This window comes from Pectinophora gossypiella, chromosome 12 (assembly GCF_024362695.1).
Source record: "Pectinophora gossypiella chromosome 12, ilPecGoss1.1, whole genome shotgun sequence".
Classification (NCBI taxonomy): Eukaryota; Metazoa; Arthropoda; class Insecta; order Lepidoptera; family Gelechiidae; genus Pectinophora; species Pectinophora gossypiella.
In genome coordinates, this window is record NC_065415.1 from 1,912,646 (window position 1) to 1,931,030 (window position 18,385).

Sequence of the window (18,385 nt, forward strand, 5' to 3'; positions counted from 1 at the left end):
TCAAAAACAACAGTTTCACTGAGCAACATGCGCCTCCAGACCGTTTCACTTTCATCAATAATTTGCCATAAATACTAGTTACACATTATACATCAATGATAAATACATGAATCAATTTTGTGACTACCAATATTCCTAATTATCATTGCTAACTTCACAAATTAACAACAAGAATATTATACAAAATAGAATGTCAATTAATTACATTTAGGTTTGTTTAAAAAAAAACAATTTCATTACAGTATTAAAAGTTATAGAAAACATTAAAAGTAATGTACATAAAATCATAATATAAAATAAAATGTCCAGTTCATTATTTTTTTTTAAATTACACCTAGTTTTCAGCCTTTCCCTCAGTTACAGCATCACTTTTTCTAACACTCTTAATCATATCAATTCATTTGCAGATTAACAGGTCCATTTTTATACTTATGTTCTGCATAATAAATAATCATTTTGTCATTAACTGACCCCATAAATTTCATCAATCCATCTTACGACTTCAATACCGGGTTGTCTCTTAGTAACCAGCTCTTCCACACTAAAGGAGTATAAGTTGTGTATAAAACACACACAACTCCACAGAATAGACAATTCTTTCTTTTCTTAGACAACATTTTTCCAGATCTTGGTAAAGATCCACCTTCACCTGCTACGAAGAATTGAATTGTTGGACCTTAAGGCCATGTAATTGGCTTCTTATCTTTCTTTGGAGGTGGGCTCTCATTTATTAAAGTATCCTGAAAATAATAACATTTTATGATGAATGAACAAACTTAAACAAATCTAGTTTATGATAAATTTAAGACGGGAGCAAGGATGATTTAACCCAACATTTTTCAACTATTTTGCTAGTTCTTAACACCCCTAAGAAATAGGTATGATAATTAAAACACATAATAACACGGTAAGAACCCGTTATTATGTATTTTAATTATGATAATAACTGCATAAACTTATTCTTAAAACAATAGGTATATGATATGAAATCAAACAAGTTTTGATTATACTTACTCCATCAACAGACATTTTCCTCTTAATATTATTTACATCTTTATTTACAGTAGGACTCTTATTTTCTAATTTTATTCTTTTCATATGTCCTGATAACAGGTCTGGTGGTGGCTTTATTCTGTCACTACTCCATGTACGGGATAACTTTCTACTTTCAATAGTGTTTATTGTGTTAAACTTCGGTGGCCTTTCTGGGCTCATTTGCCTTGTCTTGTTCAGGATCTTCCCTCTACCAGAATCCCGGTATCTTCTCTGTCCATACGGCACACAAAATTGATGGAACAAATCTAATAAATCATCCCTCTGCATCTGCTCAATATAGGGAATCTTTAAGTGTCTCTAAAACAACAGAAATTTGTGTAATTAATTATACAATTTACAAATGAGATGTGATCAAAAAGCGCGCCCCTAAAATACCTGCTGAATTATGTCCTTTAGCTGCTCATTAGTCAACAATTCTGGATGTAACAACAAATCACAAGGCACATTCATTGTTCTGGAAGAAATTTTTTGTGTATATAGTTTCAGAAAACGGCGATTTTTATTTATTTTGATTCATTTTTCGCCTCCAACTTATGCCAGGTTATCTAAACTGTATTTTTAAAGACAATTAACGTCTTTAATTTAAACTGGAAAAGAGAGAGCACTATCAAGCTATCTCAGAACAATAACTAAAGCATAGAAGGAAGGCTAAAATAGCAACAGAACTCTATAATTCTGCTCTACTTTATCTTACGGAACCGGCGTAATGTTAGACAAAGACGCATATACAAAAATTGTTTCGTAATTTCGTAGGTTGTCACAAGTTTTTCATTGCCTAGTGTTGGGTTTCACTTTAGTAATATGTCGATAAAATTAAATTTACTTACAATTAATGTCGATAAATTTTTTTTTACAAGATTTCTTTTTGTAGGATGCAATTATCTTCTTCTTGATGAAAGGAGACTCTGTCTCTGATAGGTAAGTATCTAACCATTTTTGGATTATATTGTCTGGTTTATATTAGTTTGGAGCTGCAGCTCACATTCAGGAAGGAAAGAAAATAGCCAACTGTTATCGTTTCATCGGTAAGTATTTTGTAATATTCGAATTTATTTATGATGTCATCCGCCGTGCACTGGTGTCGATCGACGTGCCGTGCAAATTGGAACCGCCGCCGCCGGGTCTAAGCCGCACAGACAGTAAGAGGCCCGATGGGGTCACGCCATAGACATAGAAAAGAGTATGGACTGGAAATACCTACAGAAAAAACGTGCCACTCTGTAAACATAAAATGGCGGTCTTTACTAGGGCTACAAGCTGTTTCAATACTAGGATTACCATACTCGTACCTACTAGATATAGCATTATACTTAAAAAAATACGGCATACAAGTATTCATAAGAGAACAGAAAGGGAAAGTAAAAGGTAGGTAGGTGGTGTACTGTATCTTTCGTGTAAAACTTGTAAGTATTGTATGTTGTGTGCAATAAAGTATATTTGTATTTGTAAAGGAAGGTTTAGTCAAGATTTATCTAAGTCGCTTACACAAATCTATAACATTCATTACATTCTTTATTGGGCGCAGTTCGTATCAACCTGGAGTGTTGGAGTAGGAGTAAATAAGAACAGGAGGTAAAATGAAATATAAATTAGATCGTAAATCTGTTCATTTTCATTAGCAAGTATTTATTTCACACGTTATTAATTATGTACATTATATTTACAATAAATACAAATTTATTAATTTCTAAACAGTGTCAATTTGCTTAGAAACTGTCTTTGTGACACCCTGTCACATTGTTTTTTTTTTTTTTCATTAAGTCGTTTGATCTTGAGGCGGGACTTGTTCAGCTTTTCTTTTAAATTTTTCATCTCGTCTTCTTGAACTGACTGAAATAAAGTTTAATAATAATGTTAAAATAGTATATGTACAAAATAATCTATAAAAATAAAAGTAAAATATATCTGATTTAAGTGCATTGTGCAGCTGGTTGAATTATACACTCTATATATGTATATCATATTAAAAATATAAAAAAAGAAAATTATTTGATATACCTTTTCATGTAAATCCAGTCGACACTTTTGGATTTAATATCTGAAATCAAAGATAATAATAATTTACTTATATAAAACGTGTACAACTCATAATTGTTTAGACATAAAACAACTACAGACTTAGTATATACTAAGTTTATTAAGTACATAATAATATGTAGTTGAATGATAGATAGTATAAACGTGTTGTGATAACATGATACAAATATCTTATCTATCTATCCAGCAGTGAGATGATGCAGGCTAGGCTGAAATTTAAATTTAAACACCATTTCATCTGTCTGATCTATAATGTTCAATGTAGGAATAGCATCGTCTCGAAGACGCCTCCACTTTGAATTAGGAACACACATAAATGAATCCGCAGTAAAATGTTTCGAGCAAATACGGCTGTACTTATTTGGAATCCAATTTCGTCTATTAATGCGAATTATCCATTCTTTCTCTTTGTTATCGTCTACAGGAAATCTAAAAATTAAAAGTATCGATAATTTTAGTACATCACTATGGACAATCAACATAACCTCAAATCAATTCCGTATTCATCGATGAAACGTATAATATAATGGATATCTCAAATATTTTATGCTACAAATCTATTCAGCAAAACATATTACTTTCCTAAAATTGTTCAGCAGTTCACATTTCACTAGAAAATTACAAAAAACTTACCGATGAAACGACAGAAGTTGTTGGCTATTTTCTTTTCTTCCTGAATGTGAGCTGCAGCCCCATACCACACAAGACATAATGTCACACAGTCGAGACACTCAATTATTTGATATAAATAAAAGTTTCTTTCCATTTATTTGGAAAAATATTGTTAAATTATCACTTAAAACAATCTGAACACAAGACACTCGTAAACACAGTTGACGCGACCGTGTCAAATAGTTCGGTAAATATAAGTAAAATCTTCTTATGTATGTTACTATGTATTTGGCCGAGTTAAAATGAGTCCAATAGGTCCAAATGACATTTCATGTTGTGACAACCTCGGAAAAAATGAAGCAAAGAGCGAATCATTTGTCCTTTTCTCACTCATAGTTTGTGTCGTAAGCTAGAAGAGAGCCGGTTTATAGTTTCTGAATTCTTATTTTAGCCTTCCTTCTATGCTTTAGTTATTGTTCTGAGCAAGCTATCGTCAAGTTTGATATTTGTTTCATTTTTTTATGATAAACGACGCTAATTGGATTTGAGAAAAACGCAGCCATGCCGCTACTGTCAAATTCATATTAGTGCTGGACGTTTCACATTGATCGTTATAATTAGTTACTAGCCTTTGAGGAGTCATTGTCTTCTAATCGAATAAAAGAACGTATTTTCTGCCGAAAGCGATTTAGACTTTAAAAATATTATGTCCGTTACACTGAAAATCTGAAATCATGTTTGATGTTTTAACACCTTGGGAAATAAAGCGCAAAGAAATAAATAAGATCGATTATTTTATATTACATTCCTAATTAAACAAAAAAAAGATTTAAAGTCGAAAACGAAAAATTAGGTGAATTTTTTTTTGCCTGACGTCAAAGCTTCAGTTGACCATTAATTATTATTTTTATATTAAAGGATACCTAACATGTAAATTAAACTGTTTTAATTTTTATACACCATTGCATAAATAAATATTAGTTCACTACACATCGACATTATCGTATATGCGCAACTGCGTGTGTGACGTCTGAGGGCTGCAATATATATTTTAACCGTCATTACTTACTTAGGTAGGTAGTACTAGTTACGAAAAAAGCTTTTATAATCATCAGTTTATTTATTCATGTTTGTGTATTTATCACAGAAATCACAAAAAAAAAGAAAATTACATTGAAGGTTTACAATATAAATAAATAGGCTTTACACTTGACTTATACATTCCCTAAAGTAATTAATTGAATTCAGATTATTTTTATATAAGCAGGTATTAGCCTAGGTTCAATTTTAGTGCAGATATTAGCCAGTTTTGAAAAACAATCACCATGAAAAATAAATGTTTATAGGTGACACGCAGGCGCGCCCGTGAGGGCAATCCCTGTAAGATCAAATATTCTAATCAGACAAAAGAACGTCGTCGGCGTCAAATTTCAAAATTCGAACATGTTATCAAACTAATAAAAAACAACCGGTTGCCAAACAACCATAAAGTTGAAGTTAATAAAAAACAAAACAACGGTTCGCGCGTGTCCGACGACCCCTCTGTGCCTTGAGGTAAACGTACCTCAGAGCCAGACTCAGGTAGGGAGCGGCAAGTCGCCGTTCTATAAGTAGTACTATTCCTTATTCCATGCCTTTGCTTCTTTGTCCTTTGGGGGGTATTCTTTTTTATAATCAAATCAATGTTATAGATCAAAGGCGATCTTTTTGTAGCCTCGAAAATAGTTGGTTGGACCGAATGAAGTGAAATGATGTGTGACCATTTTCTACAATGCATTTTATGTAACATCTTTTTGTACACCTATGTTCACAAATAATTTGATTTGTTTTGAAAATTTATAACGCTATAACGTAGAATAACGGTTATACCTGCTATTTTTTGTAACTAGTAAAGTGTACTCTACTAACGTTGTACTAGCGCAAGCCCTAAATAAATAATGTCAGTTTTTTTCAGTTTGTTCGTGCAAGGCGGTTGTCATTCGCGTAGGCTTCGATTGTTTGCTTTTTCTGTCTCCTAACGATTTATTTTGGATCCTAACGAGCCAAATACTTGCTAAAACTTTTAATTAATTTTTGCGTCCAGTATTATTGTAGTTGACGCTGTCGGTGCTTTCTGTTCGTTCATAATTCGGTAGTGGTGCGAATAGTTTTTATTAATTTTATTTTCGCGTAGAATAAAATATTAATAAAAATAAAACAGTTGTTGTAAATATTGTAGCGGTGTGTTTTCGTTGTGAATGGGGTTGCCAATGCTAATTGTGGAAGTAGTTTCGATGACAAGGAACGCTGGAAGGTGGGACTATGCTATTCTTCAGTGCCTTAGCCCTCGGGGTGGTGACTGGCCTGCAGAATGTGTCGGAGCCGACGGCCAGTGACGTCACGGAGGCAGTGAGCACCACCGACATGGGGCTGGTGGCGCCGACCAAGTTGTCGGACTCTCCTATACTGGACCATGTCAATGTGACTATACAGGACCCTTCAATGGCTTCTATGTGGGATATGTATTTGAACCACTGTCCGCGGTGGCGGCCGATTAACCACATATTTTTCCAAGTGGCCAATGTGTGTTTCCTGCTGTCGTTCCTGGCTCCTCACACGCAGACTGGGATCTTGTGGCTGCGAGTAGCCCTGATCCTCGGCTGTGCCTTCTTCGGGCTATGGGCGTGGAGTATTGAGTGCTACTTGGATGCTGTGTTGTGGAACAGTGCATTTATTGTGATAAACTTTGTGTACTTTGCCATACAGTTCTACCTGCTACGGCCAATCAAGTTTCATAAGGATATTGAAGAGGTAAGATGTTATTATATTTTTATTTTCTTAAAATTTAACACTCATTTTATAAAGATTTGTTTTCACATTGACTGCTTAACTTATCTTTGTATAGGATACTACCTAACTCTAACATAGTTTTTAGGTTCACATTGTTACTAACAAAGAATAGGATTAGGATTTTGTAATGCTTTTTTTAATATATTTTTCTTTTAATATCATATGATTGAAGGTGAGGCCTTTGTCCAGCCTTCGGACTTGCAAGTCTTAAACTATTGATAAATAAATTAATAAATTAGTAATAGGTACATGTTAGTTATTCCAACTTCTCCCATCTGGTGATATCATTATCAGCTATTTCTCACATGATTCACAGGTCATACAGTGAATACCTATTAAATTACAACATTATCAATTATAATGCAATATACAAAGATATGACACCAGGAACACCAGAGACACTAGTTACAAATAAAAATTTATGACTTTTTAAAATAAGTTTTTGAATGAAATTTAACTAGTTGTTTATCAAATATTATCATCATTATCATTAGTAATATAGTAAAATATTATAATATGATAATATACATGTTTTATAAGATTAGTGATGTTAACATGCTTTAATCAGTTTTTTTATAATCTAGTAAGATAATATTTATTATCATTGATTAGGTAACTCCACAATTTACATCAATCAAATATTAAGAAAAGGATTTCTTTTTATAATTTGCTAAACATAATTAAATCCCTGATTTAACTCTGTAAAAACCTTAAACCTGATAATAACAGCATAAACTGAAATCAATGTAATTTATTATTCTATTAAAACAATTTTTGTTTCATCCATATCCAAAGGACAAACAGCCTATATACACCAACACATTTAAGAACACTTCATGCCCAAAGCTAAGCAGTATTTTATTTTTTAATAAATAAAGAGTTTTGCTATAAAAAGTTTTACTATCTTAAAAGGAAGAGAGTTTAAAAAGAGAAGACATTGCGAGACTTACAATTTAAATTTAACAATAGGCAAGAGGACAACCTAGTCAAATGAGATACTTTTTATGAAACATTATAACAATGTTTTAATGGAAATGGTATACAAATACACATATATTATAGCGTCATTAATAAATGTAGTCGAACCAACTGAACCATTTATGTCTTTAATAGTAAGTAATTCTTAATAAAAAAATTATATCATTTTAAAAAAAATAAATTGATTTTTAATCATCTTATATTGGCTTCTATTTCTAGATTAAGCAAGCATTTTATAATTTATCTTTGACCTAGAAACTAGATATAGTCTGTAGCTTATTAGCAGAAAAAAACATTTAGTAGCAAATTATTTTTCATGTTAAGTAAATGAGTAAGCAATGTCAGCATGTCTTATTTATCATAGTCCAAACACAACAATGGACAGACAGACAGTATATTATGTAAAGTAATATTATACATAGATAAAAAGATTTACATAATATTGGCACACTTGCTGAGATCAAGTTCAAGGAAGTAGATAATGAATATTTCAATGTCACTGGCTTAGGGAGGTCTAAATTATAGTCTTTCTTTTTTGAGGTGACATACTGTAGATTAGCCGCAGATGACTTGGCCGGACAAATGGCTGAGGGCTCTCACCAGCCATAAAATTTAAGACAACAGGCCTGAGGGTTGGGCGCGAACCTCGGCTCAGGGCGTCGTCTGATAGGAAAAATATTTGAAAGAATTAAGCGACCCTAATGGGTCAACTAAAACAAATATAAGAGAAGGTGCAGGTCGTGTCGTATCAAGAGGTGAAGGATTTGGCGGGAAGAAGAGAGGAATGGCGATTACTCCAACGACAAGAGCGCAGCTTTTAAATAAAGAGAGAGAGAGTGGGTAGATAGCGATAAGCGCTGAGTGAGGAAAATCGGTTCGTCGGGATCGTATGTTAAATTATACTAGCTTTCATTATGGCACGCAGCACGTTTTTTCCATCCCCTCTTCATTCCCTTACGGGACGACTTCCGGGATAAAAACTATCCTATGTTAAAATTTCATCAAAATCGGTTCAGCAGTTTAAGCGTAAAACAGTGGCAGACATAGTTACTTTTGCATTTATAAAGGAGAATGGGCGAAACTGGTCCAAGAACCTCCACTGATGAGACTTATATGTAATGAAAGCTTATACTTTCCCTATGATTCTGGCAAAGTTCTATCAGATTCTGTCCCGGGATTCTTTTTCTACGGCCGTGTTTGTCCTGGCTATGTAGATTTAGTTACTGAGCAACAAATCTTGAGTCGATTTTAGTCCCCCACTGTATTTTATCACATTTTTAGCCAGGACAAACATGGCTGTAGAAAAAGATCCCTGGGACAGAATCTGATAGAACTTTGCCAGAATCATAGGGAAAGTATAAGCTTTCATTACATATAAGTCTCATCAGTGGAGGTTCTTGGACCAAGTTTCATACAAATGTGCCCATTGTCATTTGTGTTGATTTTAGTGCAGTTTTCAGTAGGTTCGACCATTATATACGTAGACGACGATACGATACGACTCGCCACCCATCTTGTTTGTTTTACAGAAAGCTAGGTAGGTTAAGCTGGATACGTAGTTCATCTTGCGATGGATGTACCTCTGACTACCCCAGTTAGGAATATAGTCTTGACCGTGTTGTATGAAAAAGATAAATTTATTTCATCATCAGCAGTACGACGCCCACTGCTGGGCATAGGCCTCCCCCAAGGATCTCAACGACGATCGGTCTTGCGCTGCCCGCATCCAGCGGCTTCCCGCGATCTTCACCAGATCGTCGGTCCACCTTGTAGCGGGCCTACCCACTGAGCGTCGTCCGACACGTGGTCACCATTCTAGAACCTTTCCGCTCCAGCGGCCATCGGTTCTCCTCGCTATGTGTCCTGCCCACTGCCACTTCAGCTTTGCAATTCTCCGAGCTACGTCAATTTATTTAATTATATTTTATTACAATATTCATCATCAGCCCATTAACGTCCCCACTGCTGGGGCACGGGCCTTCCCTATGGATGGATAGGGAGATCGGGCCTTAAACCATCACGCGGGCCCAGTGCGGATTGATAGTAATTAACGACTGCTAATGCAGCCGGGACCAACTGCTTCACGTGCCTTCCGAAGCACGGAGGAGCTCGAGATGAAAACTTTTTTTATGGTCACCCATCCTATGACCGGCCTTTGCGAAAGTTGCTTAACTTCAACAATCGCAGACCGAGCGCGTTTACCGCTGCGCCACCGAGCTCCTCCATTACAATGTTAATAAGCAAAAATATAAATAATTATAAAAGAAACATAGGTAACTTCGTCACATCCAACTAGTTCTGAGTCCGACCTGGTCCAAACGAACCCATTGCATTGCCCCGTTGTACAACCACTGACAGGCGTTGGACCAGGTAAGACGCAGACCTTTTTATTTTTTTTAACGTTGGGAAATGCATTACGCATACCACGCCGCCCGGGGGCGACGACGTGGTTATGTGGGACTCCCCGGGTGTCGCCACCCGGTATACCCACTAAAACCCAACGGTGTTCCTCCTTGCCGCCCTGTGGCGGGGATACGGGAACGCAATTGCACACAACCGCGTCCCCGCCGGCGGATGCCCTTTGGGGCCCAGCGCCCATGGGAGCGCGTCAAGCGCCTCCCCCTCCGCCGAGGGCTGCCCGGAACACTTGGGGAGCCCTATAGCACGAGACCTATGTTGTGGACGGTGGTCGGGGGACCGCCGTCCACAGGTCCCCGTCAAGGCGGCGCTTGGTCGATTGCGACCAAGTACGCCCGTCGCCGCCTACCCGGTCGCCTGCGGCGAATCGGGAGCGAGTCGACAGAGTCTTCCCGCTCCCTCTCCGCCGTTTCCGCCGGACATAGTCATGTCCGCGAAGGTGGCGACCGCTCTCCAGGCCTGCTCGCTGCCGCTCATGGCCCTAACCATGGCCGGCAGCGAGAGGTCAGCCCCTATTTCTGTGGACACGGCAGCGCGAGAGACCGCCCAAGCGGGGCACTCCTCGCGCGTGTGTCGTGCCGTGACCACTATGCCGCACACACAGTGGTGGCATTCGGCGTTTGATAAGACGCAGACCTAGGGTCACCCCCTCTGACTTTGAGTATCCGGCCGATCTACCTGATCAATTCCCTATTTTACATTATATTACGTCCATTTTTCATTATGTTATATACATCTTAAGACTAATATCAAGTGGGACTAAAAGTCTGCCCATCCCGATCTGAATACAGGCGTGAATATTGTATTAAGTTCGTTCGATATCGATATTAGGATAAGAAGAAGGAGAAGAGGACTTTGACAATAACGTAGATTCCTGCAGCACCTAATTTTATTTTAAGTTATACTCGTAATTCTCTTATCCACCGAAAAGGAAAGGGACGGATGATTGACATTTGTTAATTTTAATATGAATGAATAACCCGGGCGAATAAAATAGGCATCTCGGTCATATGCAATCCGTTTGAAGTGTTCGAATTATTAGCCAAATATAAAAATTTTGGGAGGGATTTTTAAATTTATGCCTAAAATTGACGTGTGTTCCATTTTTATGCCTGTAGATTACCCGTCCCTTTCCTTTTCGGCGGATAAGAAAATGACAGGTATAACTTAAAATAAACTTAGATGGTGTTTACCGGAATCAGCACGATTACGAAGTACATAACCTGTTATCAAGGAGGTACCTACGTCAATATAATTGGCAATGTCGTCAAGGTGATATCTCTGTTCATTTGCGTAATTACACAGGCAATGTGATAGCAATATATATTTTTAAACACTTTAACATAATAGGGAAAACCGCAGAAGCGCCTTTTTCACAAATCACATTTTAACGTATTTTTCTTTAAAAATATCTCGATTTCTTTCAATTAATTTCGATCCGGGCAAAATTGAAATCACTAGTTTTGATCTGAATAGAAAGTAGCATGTTAATTGCCAAAGTTAACAAATATCACATCTGAATGTCTTTTTTTTGTTGTGTGTTGTGAGTTGAATTACCAACCCCATCAACCCTGGTGTCAGGGTTATTATTGAGCCGCCAAAGGCCCCTGTAATGACTCATGTAACGACTACTCACTTACATCAGTAAGTAGTAACCAGGACCAACGGGTTAACGTGCCTTCCGAAGCACGGATCATCTTTCATCCGAATGTGATTTATCAAAAAGGTGCTTACGTGTTTTTCACTATACAGTTTTTGGTAAAAAACTAAAAACAAAAAAAAAATAAAACACGCAAAAAAAAAACTATTATTTTGACCTTAGTCATAGAAACAGTGGAATTACGTGCTCTCTACCTACCCCAACAGGAAATAGGTGTGATTTTATGTATGATGCATGTTAGTCGCAGAAGGCCACGGTGCCATATTGAAAATTGGGCCACCTGCGTCTATGACTAAACCATTTTGATACTTGGTCAGTGGTCACTTCGATACATACATACATAAACTCACGCCTATTTCCCACCGGGGTAAGCAGAGATTATAGAATTCCATTTGCTTCGATCCTGACACACTTCTCTTGCTTCCTCCACATTCATCAATCGCTTCATACACGCACGCCGGTTCAGAGTAGATCGTATGATCGTATCAATTTGGTCATCGTAAGTCTTTCTCGGTCTTCCTCTGCCAGCCCTACCATCAACTTTCGCTTCGACACAACCTGGTAAAATCTACGTATAACCTATCTGTGGTATGACAGGCTTATAAAACTTGTTTTCCTTCGCTATCCCTACCGGAAATGGAGCCCGATATAGTTGATAACCTTTCTATTTGTTGTTGTGATGTAGGCTATAGTAAAATACGGGCCAGTAAAGAGTAACATGGCATCTCGTGCATGGCTACAGAATTTCGTAGGGTTATAATATGATGTCTAGTTAAATAAGCGCTCGAATACCCATCACTGGCATGACGTCATCAAAAAATCAAACGTAAAAAATCCGTTTTTTTTAAAGCTTGGTGGGGTGTGGGTACTGGGTAGCTACTTAGTTCATCTTGCGATGGATGTACCTCTGGCTACCCCATTGGGATATTGTCGTGAGCTTATGTTATGTTGTTTGTCAAATCTTTTTATAACCACGAGTCAACCTTATCAGGCGATATCACGATATCGCAATATCGAATCGCACCGTGAGGAAGATCGCTAAACAAACAAGACTTGTACATGAGATAGGAAATGGAAAAATGAATCCCGAAGAGTGCTCGGCGCTCATCTCCTGCAGACTTCCTTGAACAGGATATTTTCATATGTCAATAAAACTTTTGTTATATTCGTTCAAAGGCCAATATTTCATAAAAGCATTCATAAGAAGTAAATGTTATCAATTACTCGTATCTAAAAACCCGTGTTAGGTTTCTTCTAATTTGATAAGGCCTGAAATAAACGCTAAGGTTAAGAAGTCCATTTTCCATCCATAAACAGAATTAATTTCAGTTTCTTTTTAGTTAGCATTAAGTTTTACGGGTATCCACAGCTCGGATCAGGAATAGGTTTGCAACTACTGTGCATTAAGAATGAATCATATTGGTTACGAAAGTCAATAAAGCGAAGGCACACGCTTGCAACCGGTCTAGTCACGTTGTGGTCTAAAGGACAAGCTGGGCGAGTGATATTTTACGATTTAAGATTTGGATTTAAGCGTTAAGCATTTATTACACCTTTCTGTCCGTCAGGCCAGATGCGTCAAGGTCAAGGGCTGCGCGATCGGTATTTTGTAGTCTAATAGAAAATTGATGGCCGAAACCATGGTAACCACAATCTTGAGCAAGTCTAATAGCAACGATTTTCCCGATCTCCTTGCGTCAGCTCGTGACCTGGACGCAACGGGCTAGGTGGATTGGCTAGTATAATATCCGCTGATACGAGTTACACAGACCCCTGAATTAGTTTGCATATGCTTACAAATTCAGCATGACATAAATAGCTTATTATATGTCCCACTGCTCGGCACAGGCATCCCCTCAATCAACTAGATGGAGTATGGAGCATTCTCCGCCACCCTCGTCGTACTCCACAGCATTCTTTAAAGACGCATATTATTCTCTATTTTATTCTTTACTCCCAGAAGTGAAGCAATGAAATCGATTGCAAAAAATATCTAGGAAGGATAATTTAACCATTCATTTTGAAGATTCATAATCTGACGAGACGGTAGCATAGAGTAAATCTATTTTTTTTTTCACCTTTGATGGGTTTTCTCTTGGCCCCAGACTTGCCCGAATTCATTGACGAGGTCTGACGGTGCCTGTTCACTCTGGCCTTGAAAGCACCCGGGTTATATGCATTCGGAAATACTGACGACGGCAAAGAATTCCACTCCCTAGCAGTGCGCATAATGAAGGACGATGCGAAGCGCTTTGTCGGATCTATGATAGAACGGTAACTCCCCACACCAATTCTCATCTGGCGCCGATTTCTTCCCTTCTGGATCGTTTTAGATGGCCGTAAGCCAGTAAAGAGTAAGGGGGAGAGCGCGATTCGTCTATCTCTCTCACACTTACGCTTTAGGCGACACACGGTAGGAATGAGATTTTTGTATTGTCCGGGTTGTCACGGTAGCTAGCTATGAAGAAAGGAATTCGTTTGCATGTAGGTATGCTAATAAAGTCCGCTGATTCTACGACGTTCCGTCATGTTAACGCTAATTCACATAATGACAGTCATAATATGAAGATAGTCAATCAACAAGAACAAGACGGGTGTTAATTACGTTTCCTAGAACAGAGGTGGTATGTGCGTTGCTGAACACCGTGTACAGTCATGAGCAATATAATGTACCCACTTTAGGACTCTGTCGCACTAACTTATTTGACATTTAGTGAGACTTACAGTTCAATTTGTCAAAAAAGTTAAAGTGGCATGGTACCAAAGTGTATACATATTAATGCTCGTGACCGTACGCGTTATAGGCATAACGGTGCTGATTCCAGTACTCACCTTTTATTTTATTTTAAGTTATACTTGTAATTTTCTTATCCGCCGAAAAAGAAAGTGACGGGTGACCGACAGGCATAAAATTATTGGAACACACGTCAATTTTAGGCAGAAAAAGAAACCCTCCCAAAATCTTATACTGGTGAAAAACCCGACAGAATTAAGTTGACAACGGGTTGCATACCAGTATGGGAATATCCCGGATTGGCCAAATCACAAAAATCTCTTTGCGATCCCTAGTTTGGTTAGGATATTACAGGCTGATCACCTGATTGTCCAGAAGTAAGATGATCCGTTCTTCGGAAGGCGCATTAAGCCGTTGGTCCCGGTTACTACATACTGATGTAAGTACGTAGTCGTTACTTGAGTCACGTCAGGGGCCTTTGGCGGCTCATTAATAATCCTGACATCAGGGTTAATGAGGTTGGTCACCCATGTCTCAACGATAAAAAGAAGATCGTTCACTTGGGTTGTATAACACTTCCAATATACAAGTTTATCTACAAGCATTTTCCTGTCATTAGGAGAAGTTTATAGTTTAAACCAAATCCTATCAAAAAACCGACTAAATTAGCGTGGTAATAATATTATGACGCCTGTCGTTTGGGTACCTATTGCCTAATGCAAATGGTTAATCGGTTAGCTATCTTACCATGAAGGACGCAGAGTTGTGCTTACCTTGAAAACCTTAACAAAAACCTAAACAAACAATTACTGGGCACTTTTTTCAGCTTTAAATAGATTCTGTTAGGTTTTTGCTCGTATAATATATCCCGGTCACTGTGGTCCTGTTGTTCACAGGATTACTTCACAAATAGGGAACGCCGGTTCGTACTCCGATACCGAACTTGCACCATCATCTCCCTAGCGTTATCCCGTTTTTTTACGGGGTTCGCTTACCTAACCTGAAGATTTGACAGGTCCGGTTTTTTACAGAAGCGACTGCTGTCTGACCTTCCAACCCGCGAAGTGAAAACCAGCCCGATACAGGTTAAGTCACATACCTCCGAAAATGCATTTTTCGGGAATGTGGGTTTCCTCACGATGTTTTCCTTCATCGCTGAGCAAGTGATAATCATTTATGATTCAAACATTGGTTTGGGCCTGTGCTGGATTCGAACCTGCGACTTCAAAGTGAAAGTAAGCGTTATACCAACTGGGCTACCACGGCTCTCCGCTGCGGCTACGGCTATGCACCGGATTTGCATCAATGAGTTATCTTAAGTGCAGTTTTCATTAATACAGTTGGATCGGTCTAACAGAAACCTTTCTGAGGTGTGGGTACTTAGTTCATCTTGCGATGGACGTACTTCTGACTAGCCCTATTGGGATATAGTCGAGCGTGAACTTGTGCTCGATTTTCAATCATGTATGTATTTTACAATTCGCAATATCCCGTCCCTTACACCAAACCGAACTCGAAGCGCCACAGCCTACATTGCATAACCAATAGGTTGTACGCAAACATTGTCTTTGCTTCGCTGTGTGGATGGCAACCTATACACCACTTCATAATTGGTTTTTAATCTGAGAGATAAACAAATGGCCTGGCTAACTGGTAATTAATCGATCTTTCAAAGGTTCATGATAAGGTTTAGTTACTGTTATTGTGGCTTGAAACGAGCTTCAACTTTAAATGGTATTTTAGTAGGTCCATTATTCTTTTTAAAGGTAGGTTTACCAGAAATCTCGGTGAGGCGTTCTTTCGATAGATGTACCCCTGACTCCAACTAGTCAAATCAGTTACTTTTTACTAAACGTCAAAACAGGAAATGACTATAGAATTTGTATGACAAGCAACCTGTGACGTCATAGACGTGACAAAATGTCGCACTTATCACACTCGTAAATAAGTTAAATAGAACAAAGAAACCTCTGCTCTATTTTTCCCTAAAAAGTAGCATGGAGAATACACCGACAACAGCGTGGCTCTTGAATTAGTGATGAGAAAAAAGAACTTCACCGTCCCCTTTAGATCTGTCTTTATTTGGTAATCGGAATTTCATCATTTATCTTTGACCTAGGATACTACCTAATGGTAATATCTTATGCCATTATGTTCATTAGCTAAAAACACACAACAATAACTACTTGATTCAATTCAATTCTCAATTACTTATTGCATTCCATGTAGTACAATGGGGTGTTACATAGGCATAGGAACTGAAACATGGACCCTGTAGGGCACAGCAACGTTGAAGGGATGGGAGAATTAGGCAGTATTTATCGTCATTTACGAAATCGATTAACGACATCATTTACAACCATATTGTTTTCATGTTTGAGTGCTCGTTATTATATGCTATAAACCACAAGTTATTATTATTACTATAATAAAACATAATATGATAAATAGGTACCTACAGCCTACATTTTATTGCGATATTCGGCTGATACGTTCAGAAATATTGTTATCACACCTTTCAAATCTTTTTCAACAATATAAGCTCACAACTCTATCCCAATTGGGGTCGACGGTGGTACATCCATCGCAAGATGAACTAAGTACCCACTTACCGAGCTTTCTGTCTGACCAACGTGATAGGTGGTGAGCCGTATCGCCGTCTATAATAGTCGAGCTAACCCTTCAATCCTTTTCAAAAATATTCTTTTTCTAGTTTACTGTGTCTTTATGTTTTTCTTTGTGCATTATACTTTCCTCGTATGACAAAGAGAGACTTAGAATCTTTTCAGTGCATTGTTACTTGTTACGTCTTTACTTTATTCTCATTTTCCGAGTAAAGCTGCGTGTCTACAGTGAAACAATTTTTGTACCCGGTGACAGCCCCAGCCGCGCAATTTTCCAGCCAAGTAGTTAATACTGTTTGAGGCAAATGTACAACAAGTCACGTCAAAAAAAACTAAGTAAATCTAAATCGGAGTGGAAACGAAACGTCAAATTGCTTGCTTTGTTATGATTACTATAGAGGTAATACCATGTGCCGCCTTACCGCATAAGTGCGAGAAAGACAAATAGTCTACGCGCTTCCGCTTACTCCTTAGCAATTTACGGCCAAGACTAACGCCGGGTTTCCACTGACGCGGAGAAGAGCGGAGATGTGCGGATTTGACCAATCACAGCGCTAGAGTAAGCGAAAAACGAAGACGCTCTGTCTCTCTCTCCCTCACGGTGATTGGTCGATTCCTACACATCTCCGCTCAGCTCCGCGTCAATGGAAACGCAGCCTAAAGTGAGACTGAGGGGTGAGGTAAGTTTAGCTCGGCGCGCGATGCGAATTAGTGCGGGGAGGAGAATATCCGTTCTACTCGTAGTATTATTCCATGGCAAAAGTTAAGCAACTGATAAGCAGCCAAGTAGGTAGTTATCTGGACTATTCAGTACTCATCTAATCTCCACATACCACCGTTACTGCGCTTCGTGTTGTGTGTCAGTTCGATACACCCTTACAACGGTTTCGCGTAACTAACTACAAAGGTAACCTTTGTTTATGTTTCTATATTATATCGTTTTAGGTTTCATATAAACTTAAGCCTTAAGCAACGTTCTATCTCGTACTATAATAGTATTAGCAATCCGCCCCGGCTACGCAAGGGTATTGTATTATGCCATTTTGGATCTTTATTTTTCATACAAAAGCTTACAACCTCGACTTAGCCCCTCTGAAATAATAGTTAAATACATTTTATTTTTTAGTAATCTGGATTGACCAAATGTTATATTTTCATAGAAAAGGTTCAGTACGATATACTCTGGACCGGCGTGCGTGTATGAAACGATTAATGATTGTGGAGGAAGCAAGAGAAGTGTCAGGATCGAAACAAATGTAATTCCATAGTCTGCTTACCACGGTGCGAAATAGGCGTAAGTTTATGTATATATGTGTTAGTAATTTGGAAACCCTTATTAAAACTATAGAAGTTCATATCTCCGCGTATACGGGCTGTTTATGTTTTATATATTAAAACTATTTAAGTTTCCTACAAACTTTGCCACCCCCTTTTACC

General features: G+C 38.0%; 2 protein-coding genes across 6 annotated transcripts in view; one reads left to right on the forward strand and one right to left on the reverse strand.

Moving 5' to 3' along the window:
* Positions 1-2: 2 nt before the first annotated feature.
* Positions 3-1,624, reverse strand: LOC126371546 (ashwin-like). Its single transcript, XM_050016871.1, has 3 exons — positions 1,432-1,624; positions 1,015-1,353; positions 3-740 (listed from the first exon to the last, which is right to left on the reverse strand). Exons 1-3 carry the CDS (start codon positions 1,504-1,506, stop codon positions 678-680), a joined length of 477 nt encoding a protein of 158 aa, XP_049872828.1. The 5' UTR covers positions 1,507-1,624; the 3' UTR covers positions 3-677.
* Positions 1,625-5,666: 4,042 nt separating this feature from the next.
* LOC126371488 (blood vessel epicardial substance-like) overlaps positions 5,667-18,385 on the forward strand; it is a 242,854-nt gene continuing 230,135 nt past the window's right edge. For all 5 annotated transcript variants that reach the window (XR_007567049.1, XR_007567050.1, XM_050016800.1 and 2 more), the window contains exon 1: positions 5,667-6,495. Coding sequence is in view for 3 of the 5 variants with exons in the window: in XM_050016800.1 (XP_049872757.1) it covers positions 6,007-6,495 (489 nt within the window). In the remaining 2 variants the exon portion in view is untranslated. The remainder of the gene's footprint in view (positions 6,496-18,385) is intronic.

Bases quoted from the DNA above. Each gene is read 5' to 3' on its own strand.
- LOC126371546 (XM_050016871.1), bottom strand. From the start codon at position 1,506: ATGAATGTGCCTTGTGATTTGTTGTTACATCCAGAATTGTTGACTAAT. The intron at 1,354-1,431 runs GTATTTTAGGGG...CTGTTGTTTTAG, and splicing joins TAAAGGACATAATTCAGCAG to AGACACTTAAAGATTCCCTA. The intron at 741-1,014 runs GTAAGTATAATC...TATTATTTTCAG, and splicing joins GGAAAATGTCTGTTGATGGA to GATACTTTAATAAATGAGAG.